This window comes from Tetrao urogallus (genome assembly GCF_951394365.1).
Source record: "Tetrao urogallus genome assembly, chromosome: 3".
Classification (NCBI taxonomy): domain Eukaryota; kingdom Metazoa; phylum Chordata; class Aves; order Galliformes; family Phasianidae; genus Tetrao; species Tetrao urogallus.
Genome location: NC_136815.1, coordinates 37,690,927 through 37,715,349, shown reverse-complemented (window position 1 = coordinate 37,715,349; position 24,423 = coordinate 37,690,927). Strand labels below are relative to the sequence as shown.

At 42.6% G+C, this 24,423-nt stretch overlaps 2 protein-coding genes across 2 annotated transcripts in view; both read left to right on the top strand.

Annotated features, from left to right (window-relative positions):
• The window catches only part of RP1 (RP1 axonemal microtubule associated), a gene marked incomplete at both ends in the record, with an annotated part of 183,132 nt that extends 178,808 nt beyond the window's left edge, over positions 1-4,324 (top strand). Inside the window, 1 exon segment of the mRNA XM_079533866.1 lies at positions 4,108-4,324. Coding sequence (XP_079389992.1) covers positions 4,108-4,324 — 217 coding nt within the window.
• Positions 4,325-5,214: 890 nt separating this feature from the next.
• The window catches only part of XKR4 (XK related 4), a gene marked incomplete at both ends in the record, with an annotated part of 215,245 nt that continues 196,036 nt past the window's right edge, over positions 5,215-24,423 (top strand). Inside the window, one exon of the mRNA XM_079533146.1 lies at positions 5,215-6,056. Within this exon, the coding sequence (XP_079389272.1) occupies positions 5,215-6,056 (842 nt within the window). The remainder of the gene's footprint in view (positions 6,057-24,423) is intronic.

Genomic DNA, 24,423 nt, shown 5'->3' with positions numbered 1-24,423 from the left:
CATTATACATTGACATTCACCTTTGGTTATATTTTAAAATACATGATATGAAGCAACGTAAAAGGTAACTGGCATCCCATTTCTGATTAATAAATGTAAATGTAAGAAATCTTCAGTCAATCGTAACACGAGAAACCACAGCTCCCAATTTACCGTGAAATGTAAGTATATGTCAAAGATGCAAATATTCTCCTAAATCATAGATATATAAATTATCCCACTAAGATTGAATTATAGTCTGGAGTAAAGTTAGGTGTTCACTTAAAAGCCCTGCTACTCTGAGTATCTTCTTATGAGGTAGGTGCATATGGGTTGGCATTTTCATGTGTGACGCACTGCAGAAAAGAGGTCTCTGCAAAGTAAATACATACAGCATTACCAGGATGATATAAATGAATTAATTTCCCAAACCAGGGAACATTTCAGAGTATTCTTTGCAATTGTAGAAGTGAGCCAACATGTTGAAATACTTGATTCACACATTTCACCATCCCTGGACGTGTTTAAAAACTGTTTGGATGTGGTGCTCAGGGACATGATTTAGCGGAAGTTGTTAGAGTTTGGGTAGCTTGGTTAGATTGTGGTTCGACTTGATGATCTTTAAGGTCTTTTCCAACCTGAGCAATTCTATGATTCTATGATTCTCAATTTTAAAGGCAATTTTATGGTCCAAAAAATTCCTCTGTGTAAATCAGCATACAGGTCCATAAATAAAATAATCTCAAGGTAAAGCAAGCAAGCAATAGCAGCTTATACTCAATATATTTTAAAAATATAAGGTAATTTAATGTTAATTTTGTAAATATTTTACCACTTTACTTTTCATTTGTGCTTTTGTTCATTTGCTAAAGTGTTGGAAATGCATTCTCAATGAGGTGTTTAAGTTATGAGATCATCCACCGACACGTGTGTGTTGTGAATGCAACTGTTTGGGCACAAGGGCAGTTTGGCACTGCAGTATGTAAATATTATAGAGACCTTCTATATCAACTGGTAACTGTGTAACCTAAACACAGATCTACTGATAACCTCCAAAACTTGTGAAAACCTCACTCAGTGGTGAGGCTACTTCAGAGGGAATGAGTAAAGAAAATGGATGTTAATCAGATTCTCTGTTGTCGTGCACAGCAAGAAAGAGAGAAGCAGCACAGTGCAGAGGAATGCACAGTGTGCCTTTGGGAGAGAAATAAAGCAGGTACAGGAAGGTAGCTAGAAGGGAAAGGGAAACAAAGGAAGGAGGAAAGGGAGCAACCTGATCGCAGAATCACCAGGTCTTCTGAAGGAATCAGCAAAGAGCTCCTTATGACTTAGCACTTCACTTATTCCAGAGGGGGCCCACCCCAAGTCCTGCTGGAGCAGTGAAGTTCTGCACATCTCTTTCATGACACAGAATTGCCAAGGCTGCTCTTCAAAGGTTAAATCTGATGAGAAATGTAGGATTTTGTGCCAAAATACTACCATGGGGCATCGTTCTGTTTCAGTTATTTTGAGATAGAAGAAAATGCAGAAAAGTTTTCAAACAAAGGAAAAAAGATTTAAGAACAGTTTGGAATGAATGCATGCAAAAATTGAATCATAGAATCAGAATCATAGAATGGCCTGGGTTGAAAAGGACCACAATGATAATCTAGTTTCAACCCCCCTGCTGTGTGCAGGGTCACCAACCACCAGACCAGGCTGCCCAGAGCCACATCCAGCCTGGCCTTGAATGCCTCCAGGAATGGGGCATCCACAGCCTCCTTGGGCAACCTGTTCCAGAGTGTGCTAGTAGAGTATAAATACATTCTGATGGTGAAATGAAAGGACAACAGAGGAAGAGTATATTTTTGTAGGGCCATCTGTGCTATAGAGCTAAAGAAGATTGTGAAAAAGATCATGGTTGAGAATCTGAAAAAAAAAAAAAAGAAACTCGTGCAATGAAATGTCTGCAATGAAAAGCAGAAAGACAAACAAAATAAAAAGTATTCTTAGTGTAGACAAAGACTGGTTTGATATTTTAAGGGTAAAAAGGAAAAAAAAAAAAAAAAGCAAACAGCAGTTGCAATTCAGAAGGCAAAGGCAGTTCTTTGTGATATTCATAAAAATGTTTTCTTCAAAGAAAAGTGGGGAAAAAAATGCCATGAATACAATGTGCTTCAAAGCGCATTTACGTGAGAAATGAGTGTGTTTGTACTTTGGTTTATGAAATATGCATCGATGTCTGCAATTGCATTTTTGCCCTTCAATTATATTTCATAATTAATAATTTCTGAGGTTTAGTAACAATATTGGCTTGCTGAATGCATGCTGCTTTGTACACTGTGTGTATACAAACTCCTCTGGCCCTGATATAGCTCCATAGGAGCTAAGCCACAGTAACGAAGTGGAAATTTGGTTCTGTTTCTTGGAAGCAATTTCTTCAACACTTACTTATTATTTGGGGCCCTTTCCATTGATAATCTCTTAAGTGATAAAATAAAACAGAAGATGTTCCCCTGGAAGTGTCCAACAGCCGTACATTTAATTTAGGTTTAAATGTTCATCTGCCTTCATTTAACAGAGAAAGAGTATCAGTTAACAGATGATATGAGTCCTCTCACAAATGCCACAGAAATTGAATCCAAAAAGAGAAAAACAAGCCTAGCAAATCATAGAATCATAGAACCGTAGAATGGCCTGGGTTGAAAAGGACCACGATGATCACCTAGTTTCAACCCCCCTGCTATGGGCAGGGTCACCAACCACCAGACCAGGCTGCCCAGAGCCACATCCAGCCTGGCCTTGGAGAAATAGAGAAATACAGGAGGAAAGTGCAAAACCCTCCCCACACTTCAGATGAGTGGGTCTGATCTAAAAACTGCTGGGGTGAGCCGGAGTCCTTCAGTGTGGTGGGTGGATCTCTTCTGATCAAATTCTGTCCGCAAGAGAAGTGGCTGAGGGTGAATATAGCTGAAAAAGTACCCCACATCTGGAGCAGGGAGAGCAGGACACCAGGGACACGTGGCCCCAGCAATCACTGCCTCCAAGCTGATTGGTAATAACGTGCTGCCATGGGGCACAGCCGGCCTGATGCCATCTGTTCCTATACATTTGCTGCATTGCTCATAGGTATCTTCTGCCCTTTTAGTCCATGGGACCCCAATCTCCACCTTACTATCCTCACCCTGAATCTGACAATTTCCATTCGTTCTCCTCTTCCCCACCCCAAACAGTTTAGGTGAGACTTTCAGCTCCAGAAGCACAGCAGTTGCACCCCCACGCAACCCCGTATCACCCCATAACCTCTATTAGAAATCTGTAGCACCGTTTGACCTGCGTATGTCACAAAGTATCAACTGAAGTAACTTAAAATACACACTAAACCATTTTCTTGAAGATTTAACTATAAATAGAACGACTTGGGAACTTGTTGAGATACGTAAGCCACGAACTTGCAGCTAAATTAGCTCTTTTATTAAGCACCTTCTCTGCTGACAAGGGGAGCTTAGGTGCATATATTGTATTATATATAGGGACTGGGTGAATTATTAAAAGATACCTGGAAAAAGAAGCAATTTGCATTAAAAGTCTGAGGCAATGGAAATCATATGGACCGTAATGAGAATGAAATTAATGCGGGGTTAAAAAAAGGAACAGAAATAAAAGTGCAGCTCCAGCACTGCAAAAGAGATTGCAGAGGAAATGTATATTATTTAAGAACCATTATGCAGTGATGTAATTAAAGACTCTTGTAATGTGTGATAACATGCAAAAGAACAAGCAAAATGAGGTTTCTGCGTGCTCGCTGCCTTCCAAAGGCTGAGTTCTGAGTTCTTAACACCCTCAGAATAACCCAGCAATGCACTCTGTCGTCTTTTCTTGAAATCTGAAGTAAAAGATTGTGTCCGAAAGGGAACTTCATACTGACCATGCAGATTGAAGGGTTAGAAGGCATTTTCAGCCGCCCATATAACTCCTTTTCTTTCATTAATAATTGGAAGGGGCTATGTTTAGTCACCTATCTTAATGTAACAGTGCCCTATCACAGCCACACTGACATTCCCATTAGAGCATTCCAGCAACGAGCTTGAACTCTTTCACTCCTCTGTTTTAGGGATGCTTTGAGCTTATTCCACAGGTATAAAATAGAGAGCCAAAGAGGCGTATCAGCGGCTCAGCCCGCACGCATTGGGTATGGGGGCGAGAGGAGGCAGAAGGCCGAGGGCAGGCGGCCGAGGAGAGCTGCGGGCACCGAAGCACCGCGCTGAGGTTTAAAGGGCTCCGGGAGCTCCCGGGCTGCGGGGAAGAGGATGGGGCGGAGGGAGGGAGGCAGGGAGTGAGTTCGCTTGCCGAAGGAAATGTTTAAAATGCCATTTCTTCGGGTTGGCGGACTAAAACGGTGCCTCCCCACCTTCCCCCAGACGCCTGTTAAGAAAGTGCGAGTCACGGCATCATTTGGGAATGACACTTCTCTCGGCTGCGTTTCACAAAGTTACGACAACTAGAGCGGCGTTTCCAGCGGGATGGGAAACTGGCGGCTGCGGAGCGCCCAACTCGCGGAGGTGGCCCAGGAGGGGCGGTTCCTCCGCTTCGGGTCCCCCCGTCCTCAGGGCCGCGCCGACGGCAGCGGGGGGCGGCGGCAGAGCCGGCGGAGCGCCCCTCCCGCCGGGACGCGGCGCGGTCCCGGCACACGCCCCGTCGCCACCGCCCTCCGGTGCCGCCGCGCCCGCACCTCCCGGCAGCCGCGGGGCCGAGCGCCCCCTTCCCCGCCCCTGCGCCAGCGCCGGTGCCGGTGCGGGGCGGGGGGCGGCGGCAGGGAGGGAGGAGGGATGAGGTCATCCTCTTTGCCGGCGTCAGTCAGCTGGGTGGTGGCGGCGGCGGGCGCGGGCGGCGGCGGGTGCGGGATGCGCTGCTCCGGGCGGCGCTGCCCTGCCCGCTCCCGGCTCGGGCAGAGCGCGGCAGCCCCGGCGGCCCCCGCGGAGGAGGCGGCGGCGGGCGCGGGGCGGGTGGGCTGAGCTGAGCTGAGCTGAGCTGAGTGCGGCTCCCGCAGGCGAGCAGGCAGGCAGGCGGCGCTGCGGCCGCGGCCGCCGCGGAGGAGCCGCCCGCGGGCGCGGAGCGGGGACGCGGGGAGCGGCGGTCCGCGGCGGCTGCAGAGGGCGGGAGGCGGGCGGCGGAGGAGGAGGAGCAGGGGGAGGCGCGGGATAAAGGAGCGCTCGCCGCTACCGCTCGCTCTCCGGCGGGGCTGAGTGAAGCATCATGGCCGCGAAGTCGGACGGGCGGCGGAAGATGAAGAAGGGCGGCGAGGTGGCGTTCACGCCGCTGCAGAACTCCGAACACTCGGGCTCCGTGCAAGCGCTGGCCCCGGGGCTGCCCGCGGGCGCCGGGCCGGGCGGCGGCAGCGACGACGACGAGGCGCCCGGGGGCGGGTGCTGCAGCGGCGGCGGGGACGGCTCGGGCGGCGGCTCCCGCTGCTGTTGCTGCTGCTGCTGCGGCGGCGGTAGAGGAGGAGAAGGAGGGGGCGGCGGCGGGGGCTCGCGGGGCTCGGGCGGGGGCTCGTCCTCGCTTTGCCTGCGGCTGGGCAGGGAGCAGCGGCGCTACTCGCTGTGGGACTGCCTCTGGATCCTGGCCGCGCTGGCCGTGTACTTTGCAGACGTGGGCACCGACATCTGGCTGGCGGTCGACTACTACCTGCGGGGCCAGCGCTGGTGGTTCGGGCTCACCCTCTTCTTCGTGCTGCTGGGCTCCCTCTCCGTGCAGGTGTTCAGCTTCCGCTGGTTCGCGCACGACTTCGGCGCGGAAGACGGCACGGCCGCCGCCGCCACCTCCGGGCAGTGCCCCGCTGCCGAGAGCAAACTGCTGGTGAGCAGCAGCTCGGCGGCCGCGGACATCGACTCCGCTCGGCCCTGCACGCCGCAGCGGCAGGCTTCCACTGCCAGCAAGGGCAACGCCAACAGCAGCAGCAGCGGCAGCAGCGGCCCCGCTGGAGGCGGCCCCTCCAGCGGCAGCCGCGCCGGCAGCGGCAGGTCGGCGTCGTGCGCCTTCTGCATCTGGCTCCTGCAGTCCCTCGTCCACATCCTGCAGCTGGGGCAGGTTTGGAGGTGAGCGGGGGCCGGGTGGGATGAGGGGAGAGCCCGAGCCGCGTGCGCCGGGAACTGGGCTGAGCCGTTGGGAAAGCGTGCGAGGAGTCAAGGGGGGAAAAAATGGAAAAGAGGAGAGAAAAGGAGAGTGTTCTGAAAACGTGCCGTCGGTGCGTGCGTGCCGGGGTCCTGACGCGCGGACGGGACGGTGGTGCTGCCCGCCGGGAACTTTTCGAGGAGATGGGAACGCACGCAGCCTCCCGGCGCTGTGCTGGTGCTGTCTGCGTGTAATGCCCCGCTCTTTGCCCTCAGAACGCGCTTTCTGCACGATGTGATGCGGTGAAGGAATCAAACTTTTGAGTGGCTGGTGTCAGACAGATCGGGCGGCGGTGGGCTGTGCCGTGCCTTGCGGAGAGGCTGTGCCGAGGTGGGCGCAGGGGGAAGGCTCTCCCTGAGAGGCAGATGGATGACATCATAGTTTGCACAAGTCGCGTTTCCCCAAGTTCGGAGCGTGTTTCCAGGAGGGATTTCTCTGGGGGCTGAATGCGCTGTAAATACACTTAGTGCTGCTCGAATGGGGCAGAGTTCAGCCCGCAGAGTTTTTCGGGGGTTAACATTTTGGTATGGAATCGTGTTGTGCTGTGTGTGCTACAGCTGAAAATGCTTCTGGGGTTTCTTACCTGCTGGGTGGAATGGAATGCCTTCAGGTATCTCTTCGGGAAACTCTATTATTTTGGAATTGTTGCATCGGAGAACACAATGTGATGTTACTTCAAACTTCTCTCTCTCTGGAATTCTTAATTTCATTCCGGTCATGGACAGGCTATTGCTGTGTGCCAGTGCAGTAGCAGCGTGGCTCTGGTTCTGCCTGTGGCCTTCAAGCCTCAGGGAACACAGCAGCACTTGCAAGGCCATGAGACCCTGGGATGCCATAACAAAGTATCACTCACTTTCCGGATCTTTAGATTTATTGCAACAAATGGAGTATGTTCACAAGTGGGGAGAATTCTCAGTTCCTGGTGTCATTGGTTCCTCGTTAGTATCTACAGCATAGCTTGAGAGCAAAGCTCATTTTGGAAGGAAAAGCAGTGCTTTGTTGTAGATCTTGTGTGTGCTCTACCTCTGTATATAAATGTGGGGCTTTCTGAATGATCAGGCTTCTGTGCAATGTGTAGTGCAGTTCCTTAGAGGTGTACATATAATGATTTCCATGTAGAAATTCACACCAATATCCATCTGTACAGAGGCTGAATGTGCGGCATGCTGAGTGAGATGTAAGAGAGTTTTACAACTCTATTGGAGAACAGAGAGAAGGGTTGGGTGGAGCAGGGTGCAATTGCCCAAGGCGCAGCTCTACCCAAGGAATGCCTGGTGCTCTCAGCTACTGGTTTGCACATGGAGCACAATTCCTTTTGGCATAAAATCCGCTCCCTGTGGGCATACCTGGTCTTCCATATAGTTGGCTGAGCCTCTTCTGGTCAGGTATAACTTCTCTTCATGTTTTAGGAGCGTAGGAGTACCAGAATATTAAATGGCAAGGAGTGCTAGGGCATTGTTTATATTTTAGCTTGTTATGCCCCCCTCTCCTTTTTCTTTTTCCCCAGTGAAATGGAGCCATAGAATTGTTTGTCAGTGACTTAGCAGTACTAGCGGTTATCCACAAATGTATGAATTATACGGTCAATTGAATGCAGTCTTGCATATCAACGCTTCATAATTAATTAAAGTGACTTCATTTTAATTCCCTGGGTACATCCCTCATAAGGGAGATCCTTAGCAGTCATCTGAAACTAATAATCAGCATCAGGAAGGAGAGGCCCTGTCAACCCCTAAAGAGCTCTATGTGTAAACAGAGACTCGGAACAAGCGTCATCCTTGGAAAATGAGTGCTATTTTCTGGGAAACGAAATGCTGACAAGGAGTAGTCCAAAACTTCTCCGAAGTGTAACATCTGCACTGGCCTGAGCCAACAGCCCCCTGAGCATTTAGGCTGAAAGATCTGAAGGATATTTGATTGTATGTGTCAGCACCACAGGTGCACTATCCCCGTCCCCACAGGTGAGCAGCTGCTGCTACTCTTAGTTCTGTCTCCTTCTTCTTGTCTTAACTCAGTTTTCAGTGTTTTCTTTTTCTTTTTTTTTCTTTTTTCCCTTTGGGCCCCAGTTAAATCTCTGCTATGCTTGTATTAAAGTTTTCTAGCACTTTTTAAATTGAATCCCCCACCAGCAAAGATGGTAGTGGTATTTCTGTCCTTTCTCTGAGAAGGGGCTCTGTCAGGGGAGGGACAGCTGCGGGTTCGGGACAGGGTCTGCACCAGAGGGCAGTGGGAACGGAGCAGGCTGCCAGGGCAGTGGGCACAGCCCCAAGCTGATGGAGTTCAGGGAGTATTTGTATAACATAGGGGTTAGGTTTTAGGTAGTTGTGTGGAGCCAGGAGTTGGTCTCGATGATTCTCATGGGTCCCTTCCAACTTGGGATGTTCTGTGATTCTATGAGAAAGGAGCTTTGGATGTTTGGTATCAGTGTATGAGGAGAGAGGTTTGCTTGTGCCTGGTTGAGATTATACCAAGACTGGTGCTTGCTTTGGTCTCATTTGGTATTCATCATCCTCTGTCTCCTCATTAAGTGCTGAATTGATTCCTGAAGTCTTCAGTTTCTCTTCATTTGTTTCATTGCCAAAGGTTTTAGGGGGGATTTGTGGCAACTGCTTATTTAAGAAGACCATCCTGGGTACACCTGGCAATCCATACTTATGGATTAAAAGAGTTAGAAGTGTGGTTTGAGCGAGTATTTCTATAGGCTGACTTTTAATAATGTCAAAGCTTTTCTTTGTTTCGTGTTTAAGATTAATTTTTGTTTACAAATATATTGAAAACCAGATCATGGAAAATGATTGTGTGTTAATTCTAACTAAAATGTGCTAATGGAAAAATGAATGAAGTCTTTAATGTGGCATAGAACAATGCTGTAGTAGGCAATCTAAAATTATTAAAACAAATTTTTATTGGAATGTGAGGAAGGGGAGCTGCAGGAGCTGCCCATCCATTCTGAACAGAAGTATGTCTTTTTTTTTTTTTTTTTTTTTTTTTTTTTTAAATTGGTGTCATATTTTTTTCCCCCCAAAATATAGAGGATTGAATTCTTCCATTTTGAAGAATGAGGATGTAAATGTCTCTTATTTGGGGGGTTGAGGGGATGGGTGCATTCACAGATTTCCTGAAGACACTGTTCCTCAGTTCAATTCCATTGGAGTTTCTGAGGAGATGTTTGCCACATCTGAGTGCAGACATGGGGCCTTTGTTGGCAGGTAATTTCATGTTAAAATATGATCACAATGAGATGTGCTGGTTTTTGAAGAGGCATTGTGCCTTCAGAGTATGGGTACATTCCTATGTGTGTTCTGCATTTTACCAATACACGGGCATGAAAGCCACACTGTGGAGCCAGTTCTCCCAAAAATGTGCTGTGAGAGATGTGGCCTTTTATTAGCAGGCTCTAGGGTGTACAAAGAGGATGTAACACACTGGGTCTTTGTATTGCATTGTAAGGAAAGAAGGGAGTGAATGCTTTAATATCCCTCCCCAATTTATAGTCTGTAAAGACTGTGCAGAGGTATAAAGGCCAGCAGGTTTCAGATAAACTATTGGCCTTTGGGCATGGCATGAAAGTATGTAGACACTGCCCTTGAGCATCCCTTTGATATGCTGAGCTTCCCAGGCTTAGCCCAGGCTTTCAGATCTTGCAGTGGATAACAGGCTGTATGGCTGGATGTTGGAGATAATAGCGTTCATTTGGCACCTGTGGAGCTGCTGGATTTCCTGGAAAGCTTTTTGTTCTGAGTGAACAGAAGATGGGTGCAGGGTGGCAAGGGTGTCAGTATGAGGGGCCTGGGCTGAGCTCTGCCAGCTGTGTGGGAACCCACCTGGAGAAGGAGGAGGTGGAGCCAACTTCAATGCTGGCCCTTCCAGGTGTCGCTCGTTCACAGGGCAGATGTTTGTTCCAAAATAAGCCTGGTTCCCTTGGAGTTGCCCGATAGTGCACGTCTTCCACTGCTCTCAGTTCTGGCTAAATATTGGCACCATCTTCATCCACAGCTGTTTTTATTTATGTGCGATTTTAAGAAATCATTATCTTCCTTCTCCTTCCTGTTTCCTATCTGGGCGAAATAAAAGGTTGCAGGAGGGTTGTGAATGTGATGCTGGATTCTGGAAGTGGTGCGGGTTGTGGTCCCTCTGGTATCCTGTGAAGGCACTTTTCACAGAGTGGAGTCGTCTGCCAAAGGAACTTCATCACTTGCTCTCATAAGCTTTACCTCTGCAATCATTTGATGCTCCTAAAATTTCAAAATAAAATGGGAAACAGTGGCTGTGTGATGCATGAGAAGGCCATACAACTTTCTCAGGTGCCCCCTATAAAGCATGCCAAACCCTTAAGCTGAAATTTTGAATGGTTGTTCAAATGAAGAAATATATTGCTAGCCCACCTCCATCCTTAAATAGACTTATGGCGTTCATACTCTCTGCTCTACAAAAGCAGTTTTGACACTTCTGTTCAGGGTAACGTAGGAGCTCAGTTTAGTTAGGTGGTCAATAATTCCAGCTGCCATTGGACTTCACAGTGAGATGTGATAATATCTCAATCTGACACCAGTTTTTCTCACTGTTTTGAAATCTGTCAAATAATTTGTCACATTGAGTCCAAATTTATGAGTCATAGCCATTTCCTAGACAAGATTATTGCATATCCTTCCATCTGTCTCTTAGTAAACCAAAATGTTACTGCTCAGCAATACCGTATTTGAAAGAACCACAAAATGGTTTGAGTTGGAAGGGAACTTTAAGCCCATCCACTTCAACCCCCAGCCGTGGGCAGGGCTGCCCCACACCAGATCAGACTGCCCAGGGCCCCACCCAGCCTGACCTTGAACACCTCCAGGAATGGGATATCAGCATTTCTTTTGAGTTACTGCAGTTCTTGACTTCAAGTCCTGTTGACCACCCGTTTTTCTTGCTTAGGATTCTGGAGAAGTGATGGACTGCCAGAAATAAGTATTAAAGTTCTTGTAACTTCTATTTTTCCTGATGCCAGGACTACGAGGGACTGACTGTTGTGTAGCTGGCCTAACTACGTTTGAACTTCCACTAATACATTCAGCAGAATAAATATTCCATTCTTTTTTTTCATTAAGACAGTGATATGCAGATAAAGGCTGTGTCTTTCATAATTTTTTTTTTGGAACACAAATGTGAAGCTTTACTATGTTCTTAAAAATCTCTTACAAGTCTGCATACAAATCAGATTTGGTATTCAGTTTATTCTAATAACCTAAGCTACATATAAAAGATGCTGATGTACTTTAGAAGAAAGATGCTGTACTTTAATAATTAACAAGGGTTCTCTCTGTGGAGAATATCTATCACTTACATAAGTTTTCAGATTTTCAAAGGACTGCTTAGGCACTAAGATCTCTGCTCAGTTGGCTTAGTAGGTGAACTCATATTTTACACACAGAACGCTTTCTAGCAACTTACATGTGAGGGGGGCACGGGGAATTCATTTTTGGACAAAAGCCAAGTAAGTGGAAAGTCTTAGATTTTCAGGCTTTAGAGGATGTAATGTCCCAATGTGTAGATATTATATGTGGAGTTGTCCACTGAAATGCAGGAATGACTATACATATGTGCTATGAATTCAAAGAAATGCTTCATTCTATAGCTTGTTTCTCAATGTTGCAGTCTTGCAGTCCAACCTGTTGAGTTTTTCTGGATAAAATTTCCTCCTTCTCTTTAAGTCACACTAGGAAAAGAATGTAGCTCTGAAAGGTCAATGCGTGTGTCCAAATCCCCCTGGAAAAGCAAGAAAGAGTAACACCATGGAGTGATCACTTATTCTGCTCCCTATCTTGAGGTTATTTACATCAGAGCACTCCTTGTCGGGAAGAGTTGGCTGGCTTAGTCCTTAATATTTGTCCACAAGGACTGACAACTACAAAGATACAGGAGTTCTTGTAAAATTAAAATGAAATCAATACTTTTGTCACTTAGCAGGATTAGCTTGTTCTCCAACCTCTGTTTTCCCATTAAGTAGCTTTTCATACTCAGTGGGTTAAACACAACAGTAACTTACAGTTTCAGTAAACAGGTTGTTTGGGAGGGATTTATTGGGCACAGGCAAAATCAATAGTTCTTTTGCTTACATTTCAAGGTACAGTAGACACTTGTGTTGCTGAAGTGGTGCCATTTCTGTCCATTTTAGCATAACTATTGTTTGTGTACATCATGTCAGAAAGACATAGGAGGAAAATAGGGTATAGAAAGATCTGTTTTGATTTTTTAAAATGCGAGGAGGTTTATAAGAAAGAGAATATGAAGGAGAATTCATACAATCATAGAATAGCCTGGGTTGCAAAGGACCACAGTGATCATCCAGTGATGATTGTTTACCATCCCCCTGCCATGTGCAGGGTCACCAACAACTAGACCAGGCTGTCTAGAACTGCATCCAGGGATGGGGCATCCACAACCTCCTTGGGCAAGGAGATGGATTGTGGAGTGACACAGGAATACCAATTAGTCCTTGTGTGCTCTGCACCTGACTCCAGCTTGTTTCCCTTCAATCTGACCAAAGAGAGAGAGTATCTGAACAATGCTAAAAGTGACTGCTGGAGAGACTGGGGAAGGAGGCTGGAAAGAGAAGAGTTTATATGTCTGGACAGACTTGCAGAGAATGTTGGATGCAATTTTAACTCTGACTGTGTCAATTTGTAATTTGAAAAATGGTAAACACAAATCTGAGGTATCAGTTTGGCATCAATTTACTGGGAAGAGAGTACTCTTGAGTATGCTTTTGTAAAATGTAGAATTAATAAATAAATAAATAGGCCATGAGTATATATTTTTCTAAGAGATTTTACTCCAATTTCCTAGCAGTCATAACCTGAATTAGCATCTCCTAGTGATCTCTGCTCAAGTATTTCCTTATCACCCCTACTCTCATTCTGGGTTCCACCCTCAATGGCTGAAGAGTAATAATGTGAGATTTTTTTTCCTAAATAAAACGTTTCCTATACTATACTATTTCCATCACTTTTCTTTTATTATAATGTGCTTGTGCTGTTCAACACGTGCATGGTAGAAGATTTGTATGGTGAGCTATATGAATCTTCTTGACTGATGGAGTTAATCAGTGGGGATGGTTAGTGCTATCAGTTACAAATGATTTGGTATCACTGGTTGGAGCGAATGGGATGAGACTGCTTTGTGAGTGTTTTCAGAGGAAGTTTGGCAGTCAGTGATGTGACAACGAAAGTAGCTTTGTGTTCTTTTGTAAGTGGAAAGTATGACTTAGGCAAGACTAATGTACCAAGGACCAGTACCAGCTGCTTCAGAGAAAGATGCAGATGTTCTAACATGAGCAAAGTGTAAATTAGCCTACAGATGGAAGAACAGTTTTCCTTATCTCTTATAGCTGCTATCTATCAGATTGATTTCTGTCCTTAAGGATGAAGGCTAGTGGTGCCACAGTGTGCTGCATTATTCACTTTAATGGGATGTTTTTGTGTAAACATCTAATCTGCCAAGTTCTTTCAGTCATGTTTTTCTGTGTGTGGCACTTGGGATCAGTAGCTCAGATCCAGCAGGTCCAAGTAAAGCACTTTGTGACAGTGAGCACTAGACTTCTGTTCTGTAGTAACATCTATACCTCACACTGACAGTGTTCATGCTTACTTCCATAGAAAAGAATGGAAAACCACTGTGCTTGTATTCTCATGGTATAATATTTATTAGTATGAAATTATGAGCTTTGTAATTACAGTTGTGTTGTCATTTTTTATCTTAAAGAGGGGTATGGGTGGAGTTATGTTCCTTCTTATTTTTCTTCAATTCTAAGCTTAATATTCTCACTTTATATGGAAATTTTTCTGCGAGGAAGATCTAAAAGAGAACTTGGCTTTACAAAGCAGAATTTAGGTGTTCTTCAGGTGCAATGGGTCTGAAAAATGTGCTCTAGAGAAATGGGCTCAGCAGCCCAATTGTTAAGAAGTTCTTTGAAGAACTAAGACATAACAGGCCTTAAATGTCTTGAAAGTGCCTTTGAGGCTTGTGTTTCTGCATTTTGGCTATGCTCAAATTGCCCCAGCACACACTGCTTGAGTTCCTATTTCTCCTTCAAGCCCTTTGCAAAGCAGGAATAGGCTGAGTGGCACCAGAATGCCTTTGTGAGCAGAGTAATCATTTGGGATTTAGGAGACTTGAGTCCATTGCCCTTTCCAGTTGTGAGGGCTCAGCTCCTGTCCGCCAGAGTGTTTCCTCTACTGAAGCTTAGGAGGGTCTGGACTGAGACATTTACTCTTCTTCCTGCTTGAGCTGCATCATCACGCTGTCAGAAATGTCTTGTTCGTGAGGCTGGGCAAGAAGAGCACAGTTCTTTGACCAAATACTTATGGTCCTCAAGTACAGATTTCCTCATCTTTCTTGTACTGCTTAATTGATTTCAGTTGCCCACCTTTTAAACTTCTCTGTCTTATCCTAAATGTCCGTGCTGCCAGTATTTCTGTTTGTGAATGTGTGGTACTGTTGAGTCACAGCCTGAACCACTGATTGAGCACCTGGGGAGAGGAGCTCATCAGCCCTGGGGGCACAAGTGAAGGCAGTTCAGCTGAGTGAGTGGAAGGGGAGCCTGGCTGCACCTCTCCTAGATTTCATTTAAGGGCTGACTGCCACTGGGGAAGGATCTCTTTCTGGAGGAGTGGAGCTTTCCCCTGAGAACCTGGGGTCTTCTGATATGGATAAGCAATCTTCTTCCCTTCCCTTATACTACCTTTCTATTGTGCCGATTCTTCTGTCATCATACCTCTGGTGAAACACTTTTTCCCATCATGTCGGTCTGTCCAATTGCTGCAGTGAACATTCATTCCATATGTATAGTGTAGCCACAAAACTTATTGTATGTATCCACATCAAAACTACCTGATCAGCTTATAGGAGTAGAATGAGGCAATTGAAATTGGTGGAGGCAGAAGGATAGGTACTCATTTTTTTTTTCATTAAGTTCTTTCTCTGTCACATAGTTGACTATAGAAAAAAAGGCATTTTTGATGTCTTACTCTAGTTGCATCACTCTTTTCCACAGCTGTCTTGTGCAAAAGGAAATGAGAAATTTAAAAATGCTTGAGTGACCATCTCTCACTGAGTTTCTTGAAGATTGAATTTTTTTGTTGTTGTTGTAGTTGATCTTTATCAGTGTAAGAAGCACAATTTTATGGCAGAAATAAAACCTGAGCAATTCTGTACACTTCCCAACTTTGTCTCCCAGCTCACCACAAGGAGAAGACTGGGAGCCAAGTATGCCTCCTCTCCTATCAAGCCCCACTGCACACAGAGCCCAGATTTTCAGTATGCATCACTTTGGTTGCTGTTTTTTCACGTCTGAATTTCAGAATGAATGTCTCTCTCCTTTACTTTGATTGGGGTTGGGCTTATTTTAATTTTCATTTCAATTAAAATTCATTTTAATTTTCTTGAAGGAGGAAATTTACTTCTATCTGCCTTATTTGAGGCATTTTAGTCTATACTTCTGAAAATATTATGATTTAGTCACCTATTACATACCGAAAATATAAGTACTATATACATATTATGAAGTTTAATTTCTCTACAGTATGTTGAGTTACTTGTGGAAATTTGTCTAGATGGGCACTCGAGCTAAATTATTATTTCAATGTGCCTATCAAAATATACTTTAAGTTAAAGATGTTCAAAACATGAACATCTCACTGTAATGGACATCCTGGTACATGTAAGCAAAAACTTAACATTTTAAGGATTTATTTCCTCAAAAGTTTTGTGTTTATTAAATCCATAATATGCTAAATGACTTAAAGTTCTCTTCTTCAAATTCTTTCCTTTGCTTACATATTCTATGGTGTTCTAAGTTAGCTCATCACCTCCTCTCTTGCACTGTTTTCATTTTCGGTTCATTTGCTCTGGAAACTGAATCCAGCATGCTGTGTTAAAAATGGTCTGGGTAAGAAGTGCTGGGAGTTCTTTTTGAATGTAATGAGGATGCTAGGACCAAAGTCAGCCCCAAGCTTCCAAATGTGGGATGTTTCTGCTTCAAAAGCAGTGATGTGTATGGTAACAACAGACAAATGAGCCAAATGTGGATCTCATTATCATTGCCAGTAATAATGGTGGAAAGAACATTTAACACAGAATTATTGGGAAAAGCATAAATGTATATGGAGTTCATAGTATACTAAGGAAAGATGCTCTGTAAGTAAAGACTGGGCAATTAAAGAGGATTTACCCAAGTGAAGCCAAATACAGCGCAGAGTATAATTAATGTGGCTGAGATAATTCAATAATAATGGCTTTGAACTTTTACAATAGTGCATTAATGCATGTGTCAGAAGGAGGGAATGCATTTACAATCAACAACCATTTGTTAGGGTTGGTTTTTTGTTTTTTTTTTTTTTTTTTTTTTTTTTTTTTTACCGCATAGGTTAATTAAGAATACATGATGACAGTCTATGAAGATTACCTTACTGAACAGAGGGCTATTCTTGGTCCTGAAATATGTCATAAAATATTTTTCCTGTACCTAAACTAATAATTTCTGTAGGTTTTTTTTTGTTTGTTTGTTTGTTTTTCTGTAACATCCTCTCATTCTGTAAATGTCACTTTTGTGGCAAAGATATGCCCCAAATTGACTGAGGGAATTAATTAGCTGTTGGCATTTTTGCCTGTATGGCTACTGTGGAGGGCTGCTGGAAAAACTAGCACAGGTTTCAAGAGGAGCCACTTCACCATCAGTTTCTAGGTTCCTCTCTGAGGAGATCAGCAGAGCATGAAAGCTGCGGAGTTGAGAAGATCAGAGAACCTCTGGATTAAGTGGACCCATCTCTGTGCAAAATAGAAGCTGTTGTGCAGGTGGTATCAGGGAATGTGTGAATTTGGGTTTGTTTTGTCAGTGAGTGGTTGTTTTAATCTCATGAAGGTAGAAGTATAGCCCCTCCAGATGGAGAGAACTGGTCTCGTGACTGAGCTGGAATTTGGGCTGTGAGAGGTTCTTCATGCTTCCCTTCCTTCAAAAACTTTCCTAGCAGCAGGAGGCTGATGTTATTTGGAATTTTGGGGGTCATTCCATAATGTAAATAATGAGCAGTTGCTACTACTTGTGATTTGAGAGAATGTTCAAAATAAAGAGGTGTTTCCTAACTCCACTCACGATCAATTTCAGAGGTGGACTCAACCCATCTCCTTGAGTCTGACTAATCCTCCACTTGTCATCCATTTCTTATACACTCTGTGGGCTCTCCCAAGGGATCCAGCCCCTTTTCTATAGGGTTAACTTTTTTTTTAATAGGACAGATACCAGACTTGTAGTACATCCTGCTGTTGTGGACTTCATGTTAATATTGTTATTATTGATATTATTTTCAGCGTATTACAAATGAGCTATTTGTGTAACAAAAAAATGAAGTGATGGATGCACACCTTTATATTTATTAAATATTGTGTGATCTGACTGACTTCACTTAAGTACAGAAAGTATTGGATGAGAAGAACATGGGTGGATAGTGATATGACAAGGGGAATGGTTTTAAAATAAGACAGGGGAGTTTTAGGTTAGATATTAGGAGGAAGTTTTTCACTCAGAGGGTGGTGACACACTGGAACAGGTTGCCCAAGGTGATTGTGGATGCCCCATACCTGGAGGCATTCAAGTCCAAGCTGGATGTGGTGCTGGGCAGCCTGGTCTGATGGTTGGTGACCCTGCACATGGCAGGGGCTTGAAAATAGATGGTCTTTGAGGTCCTTTTCAACCAGGCCATTCTGCTATGATTCTATGATGAACACTGGAAATTGTTGACTGTCATCTGAGTTATGATTAAGAATATTTCAGTAATGGTAGGAAAGTGTTCCTAAAGGATACTGAGTAAGGAATAGCCATTAAACATTATACTCTTCTAGTAATTATTTGGTTTTTGTCTAATGTTAATTCTTAATGGATTTTAAATTTCTGTAAACTAATTAATTGGGCTTTGAAATAATTGGGATTTAAATTACCAGCTTGTAGTAATGTAGGATGTTTTATATACCTCAGCAAAATCTATCTCCTTAATTTGATATTATACCAACACCTAAGCAGGAGAAATGGCCAACAGCCTTATAAGACAGCTAACATTAGTATGGGAGTCCAACTTAAAAGGACGCTGTTCATAATCATCTTCATAAAAAAAAACAAAAAAACAAAAAACTTAACAAATATTCTTTTGAAGTTCACTTACAAATTCAGTTTGACTTTGTTAATGACTTGTACTGATTTCTTGAGCTTTATTAGTGCAAATACTTATGGAAGGTATATTTTAAGCCTGAGTTCCAGAATATTAATCAAAAATTTAATTACATATTCAGTACTAATATTCACAACTCATGAGTCTTAATTTCATTACTCATCCAATCAAGGACCAGAAGAGATGACACATGATTTAAATATCAAATTGGTTTTGTTATTTCTAATTAGCAGACACAAGGGATTGGTTATTAAAGAAATTAACTTGGGCACCTTGAAAACTGAAGAATAACCTTGAATTAACAATAAATTTAACTTTCAAATCTGTTCACAGGAAATTTATGGGAAGATTTAATGCATGTCAAGTGTATGTAAGCTACTCGCAAATTTATAAACAATAGAAATATGGTAGAAATACGTCTTATGTCATGCCATAAATCATCCTTTGATGAATTATTCCTGGATGACACCTTAAGAGTGGTGAGGAAGACGAAAGGAAGATAGAAACATTATTTATATACATTTTGTGTAATTATCTTGGGTTCAAATACTGCATCTGTCACTTGATTCTCACCAAATATCTCCTTGGCCAAATAAATACACATCTAGTCATAATGTAGAATGTGTCAAACTGGATTTACGTTACCACGTGAGAGTGCTGCTACTTCATTGATGTTTTCAATTCTTCAACCTCAACAATTTGTGAAAGCTCCTTTTGGAGTGGCAAAGATTTGTAAATGTTTGAGAGTTTGAAGGACCAGTGGAAGAATTGGGTCTTCTTCTTTATTCCTACTGACACTGCATGCTCAGTTTAGTGTCTGTCAGCTCCATTACAACACAAAGCTCTTTGATTCTGTGAGGTACCACTCTTGATGCTAGAAGAAGGCAGCTCTCTTGCTCCCTCAAAGCTTCATGTCTATGAGTAGTATTGGTTTCTATGGGGAAGGGAGGAAAAAACATGGGAACAGTCTGGGAATTATACTAATTTCTATTACTGAATGTGTATGTAAGTGTGATTTGTTGCAAGCAATTTCCTGACACAAGACGAGCCCCTCCTCCTTTCCAATCCCCAAATAAATAAATAAATATATAAATTTAGGTGAATATTATTTTATTATATAGTCTTCACAGAGAAAAGAAATGCATGAAGGAGAAGTCAGATGAAATCTGGGAATTGTGAATCATGGAAGTCTCCTTTATTTTTTTTAATTGTCTTTTTACTTGGCAACTATTTATATCATATTCAAGCATTAGCTCTAAGAGAGAAATAATGTTCACTTCAAAAGCAGCTTCCTTCTCAATAAATAATTCAGAGCCATAGATTGTTCAAGAGGAAATATCAACACACTAGTAGTAATTTAATCTACTGAGCAATCCCACTCCCTTTGCTTATCTATGATTTAAATGCAATATGACAGTTTAGGGTCTCCATTTGCCCTATGGCATGTTGGGATCAAACTTGGCAAGTGATTGCAGCATTTTCATATCTTCAGAAGAAGTGAATGAAAGTTGCATAATTCAGGAAGGATTTCTTAATTGCATGCTGAATCAGTTTGCCTGTGTTCTGAATCCAAAACATTGCCCAGGACTAGCTTTAGAGCATGTGAATATTTTCTCTGCCTTTCTTAACTAGTATCTCACAGTTATGTTTCTTTTTTTAGCTTGAACTGTTCTTCTGAAGCACAGTTTCACTCTGAAGCACAGTTTCACTATATTAACTATTTTTGCTTTATCTTGTGGCTGAAGGTCTGGCCTTCTAGAGTTGCCTGACTTGTGGTATTCATCTGCAGAGGACAACCATCTTTTTGAAGTGTTAACATATTTTGCTGTTCTGTACAGTCACTGTAGCATTTTTTGTCTTCCTTTGTCACCTAGGCCAACATCTTAGACCACAGGATGTCAGGTGGGAAGGTTTGTGTTTCTGTCTGAAATAGTTACGATTAAAAATAGATTTGTTCTAACTCTAGTTCACTTTCCTTATGGGAGGAAAGTGCAGAGCTGAGTGTCTATCTATGGCATAAGCCACAGTTAGAATAAGGCTACAGGTGTATTATACCAGCATTCAAGTTAGGATTTCTTTCATTCTTCACATCACTTTATGTGGAGGAGTTCATGTGTATTTGGGCTGTTTTGTGCTTGGTGCATCACAAATATGGCATTAACTTTCTTCTTCTTTGGCTGTACACATGCAAAATCGGTCTAGACTCTTGAGAATTAACATCCCTGTGAAGTGGCTACATAATCAATTGAACTATAGCAACTTATCTCTGGTTCGCATCCTTGGAAGTGGTTTTGCATTGAAAGCAAGGGATGCCTACTGCCAATGGATGTTAAGTGCAGTGCTTAACTTCCTGAGTTTGTCCTTTGTGTTTTCGAGGGTCTGTTTCATTCTAATGAGCCTATCGTTAGGAAGTCTTCTAACCGTAACAGTGTTTATTTTGAAGATCTATAATGAAATCAAACATAGGTGCCTGTAATTGCTGTGGTAATAAGATGCACCCCAGGGTTGTACTTCTCCAAGAGAAGAGCAGATTGCAGTTGAGAAGTAACATGCTTTTTTTCCATGTTCTTAGAAGGAAATAATTGCTCTCTCAACTTCTGTAGCATTCTCCAATTTATCTGGCTGATAAGGGAAAAAGGTAACCAGAGCTTCACACAAACCTGTTCTCCTGAAGAGGAGACTGTAGCTGAGTAATTCTTTTTCCAGAATACAGTTTCAGTACAGGATGAGTTTAAGGTAGGATGCAAGGGGAGCCATCCCCTCATCATGTTAACTTGTGCTCGCTTGGAGAAATGGAATGCCTCAAGATCTGGCTTTTTGTAAATGAATGCTGTCCTTTCTTAGAATATGCCAGCAATTTTCATTTTGTAAGTAGTCTGCTGATCATATAATCCACATGAAAGCAGAGAACATTAGATCAGTGGTAGATGTGTGTCTTTGATTTTAACATGTCTGTAGGATATTTGGGTATTTCATTTATGTTCCAGTGGATATAAGCGTGTGGATTCTTGATGGAACAATGGTGATTGTAGCTCAAGGACAGCGCTGTGAAGGATGAGTTTTGGAGCACCAGCTATCAAATGCAATTGGATGAAAGAGATGTCTATAGATGCACTATTCTTGTCTGACTGGCCTCAAGTCGAAGGTGATACATGTGGAAGGATTTCAAAAGGGGAATTTGGAGAAGACTGGGGGAAACCCATATCTCTTCTAAATTTCTATATGTAAGCAAAAAATAGTGCAAGATGAGTAAAAGCTTGGAAATGTAAATGCAAATCATGATTTGAATAGCAAAGGAAAAGAGAATTGTGAGCTACAGGGGAAGTAGAAGAGGTCACACTGCTGTCAGGACTGTGCTTGATCTGTTTAAGTAGTGGGGTGATGTCTTTCAGGAAAGGCTGAAACATTCAAACAGACCTGCTAAAACCTGTGTAAGAAAGGAGGAGAAGTGGGAGCATCTGTGCAGAATTTGAATCTGGTGAACTGATGCTTGGAAGTAGTGTTTGAAAGTGTGTTGTGATACTGAGGAAAGAGAGAAAAATAGAGAACTGCTGGTATACTACTGGGCATTAGCGATGTAATAACTTGAAAGAGTGGGTAATAAGTGCTCTCAAAAAATTTTTTAAAGGACTGCAGACATTAATGGTAATGAATTGTGAGAAGAGTAGACATTACAGCAATGTGTTGAAATCTTATCATCATGGAGGACTTAAACTTAAATGGATGCTGGAGAACACAGTCTATTAGTAATCATCATAGATGTTTGCGTGTGGAAGCTGACAGCCTTCATCAATTAGCTGATTTATCAAAAAGATCTGTTACAGTGTTTGTTTCACATGTAGATGTAGTTCTAGATTTTCTCAGTGAATGATGAGAACACTATCAGAGAGGGTGGGAACACCAAATAAGCTTCAGCAGTGCGGTCACAGTTATCTTCAGTTTCTTTCCTGAGGAAATTAAAAAATACATGTTTTTTTTTTTTCCTTATTTTAGAACAACAAAATTTCATAACTGAGGGAACCTCACTAGGAGGAGAAGCTTGCAGATATAAATATATAAAGACATTCTAAATGTCCTTAAAATTAATAATGTGAACAATGCTGGGAATATGAATGTAAAAGGAAGAGAAAGATTTATAGCATTTGGCTCTAGAATAAGGTGACTGTATTAAAACTTTGTGGCACTGTAGGAATGAACAAGGGAGACCTTCTCCCCTCCCTGACTTCCTTCCCAGTTGGCTTATCAGCAACTAAAACTGAGTCTCAGAGGTCAAGAAGTTTGGAAAGAAAATGAGAATTCCCAAAGGCAAGCAGATCTGGGCTTTGCAAAAGAAGTAACAAATGGCAAAGCATTCTTCAGCTGTATAGTAGGGACAGAAAATGATGAAAGAGAGATGATATCTAGTAAGGATGGGTATTAAAGATAATCTAGATATAGCTCAGTGCTTTCCCTCATTTTTCAGTAAAGATGCTAATGTTAGCATGGAGGCAAAGGGAGGATAGATAGTGTATACAAAGGTATTAAATTAGAAATCAACATAGCTGCAGTTAAAGCAGCAGTCAATGAGTAGATCTTAGTAAAGCCAGGAGGAATGAACAATTTCCATTCCAGGGTACTGAAAGGAGTGGTGAATTACATCATAATTTGAATCTGTCAAGACAGGGGTAGTACCATGCAGCTGGAGAACATAGTAAATGCAGGGGCATATTTAGGAAGTTGAGAAATGAAATTATTCAGCATCTATAGATTTATGAGAATGAAGCTTTAGGTATCTTTTCCTTTGTAAAACTTTTCTGAAGACACACAATTAAAGAAGCATGTGGAATGAAGTGCAAGCACATTTACTAAATAGACAGCACCAGCCTAACTTGTCAGCTTTTTCAGTACTGTACTGAATTTTATAGATGAAGGAAGTGTGTTGTGCATACTCTGCCTGGCAGTGGCGAACAACTGCCATACTCTAAAAGTTTTCAGAAGAGATGGTCAGAAAGGGGCTTATCAAGAGGCTATAAGGTAGTAAAGAAACTAACTTACTAGTGAGTGTGTTGAAGTGCAGCACATGCAATATTTTCTGAATTATAACAGGGAATCTGTGCAGCCATAGCTGCCATTTCAATGAGTGACCCAAACTCGCAGTGCACTGAGAGTTTATATCCCTCATTGCCTCTTTCTTACCATTCAGGAGGCCTGTGCTCAAACAACTGCACTGGCATTTTGCATGCATTTTCAACATACAGCTGCTTTTGTTTTCAAAATTCTGAGCTTTATATTAGATAGAAGCTTGCATTTCATACCTAGTGTGAGCATATAGGGATTTTGTTTATTCTCCAGGCATGATCAGAACAGGAAAAAAATAAAAGTGCTGGTAGAAATACAGTCAAAACAAATCGAGCCTTTCTACATTTTGATTTTGCTCCACAGAGATGTATTGTCACATGCTATGAAATCAGAGTGCTTAAAAACTTCAGAGTCAATGATTTAAGCTTCCGCTAAATATCTTCTCAAATAGGATCCAAGCATCTTTATCTGTAGCATACCCTGAGACCACAGTTAAATTAGAACTCTCCATATGTTGCAGCAAGCCATAAAATTGTACTTAAGCTTTGCTATGATAAAATATACGTGACACCAAGTTTTTCTAAAGGTACAAGCTTCAGTGTTATGGGAGTTTACTGGCTGCTTAGCAGTCATGAGCCTTCAGTAATTTGCTTAGGTGCTTGCAAAGTGGCAAAAAATCTGATTGTTACTGATGAAAATTTTGATAACTTAGAATTTAGTTCTGAATTGTAGAGATTATTTACTCAAAACAGCTATCTTGGTTTTTGCACAAGCCCATGTCCTTGGTAAGATTTTCTGCTTTTTTTGTATATGTCCCATAGTATCCCAAATATTATCACATTTTTGTGAAAACAATTTCATACTTTAAATTTTTTTACCTATTGCAAAAGGAGCATAGGACCCAGAAAATGAGTGATCGAGATACAGAGCAGTACAGCTTCACTGGACTGGATTACGTGTTCCTTGTCCAAAATGGAAATTCCAGAGGTATATGTTAAGTTTTGTTGAGGAGTTTATTTTAGCGTGTGTTCAG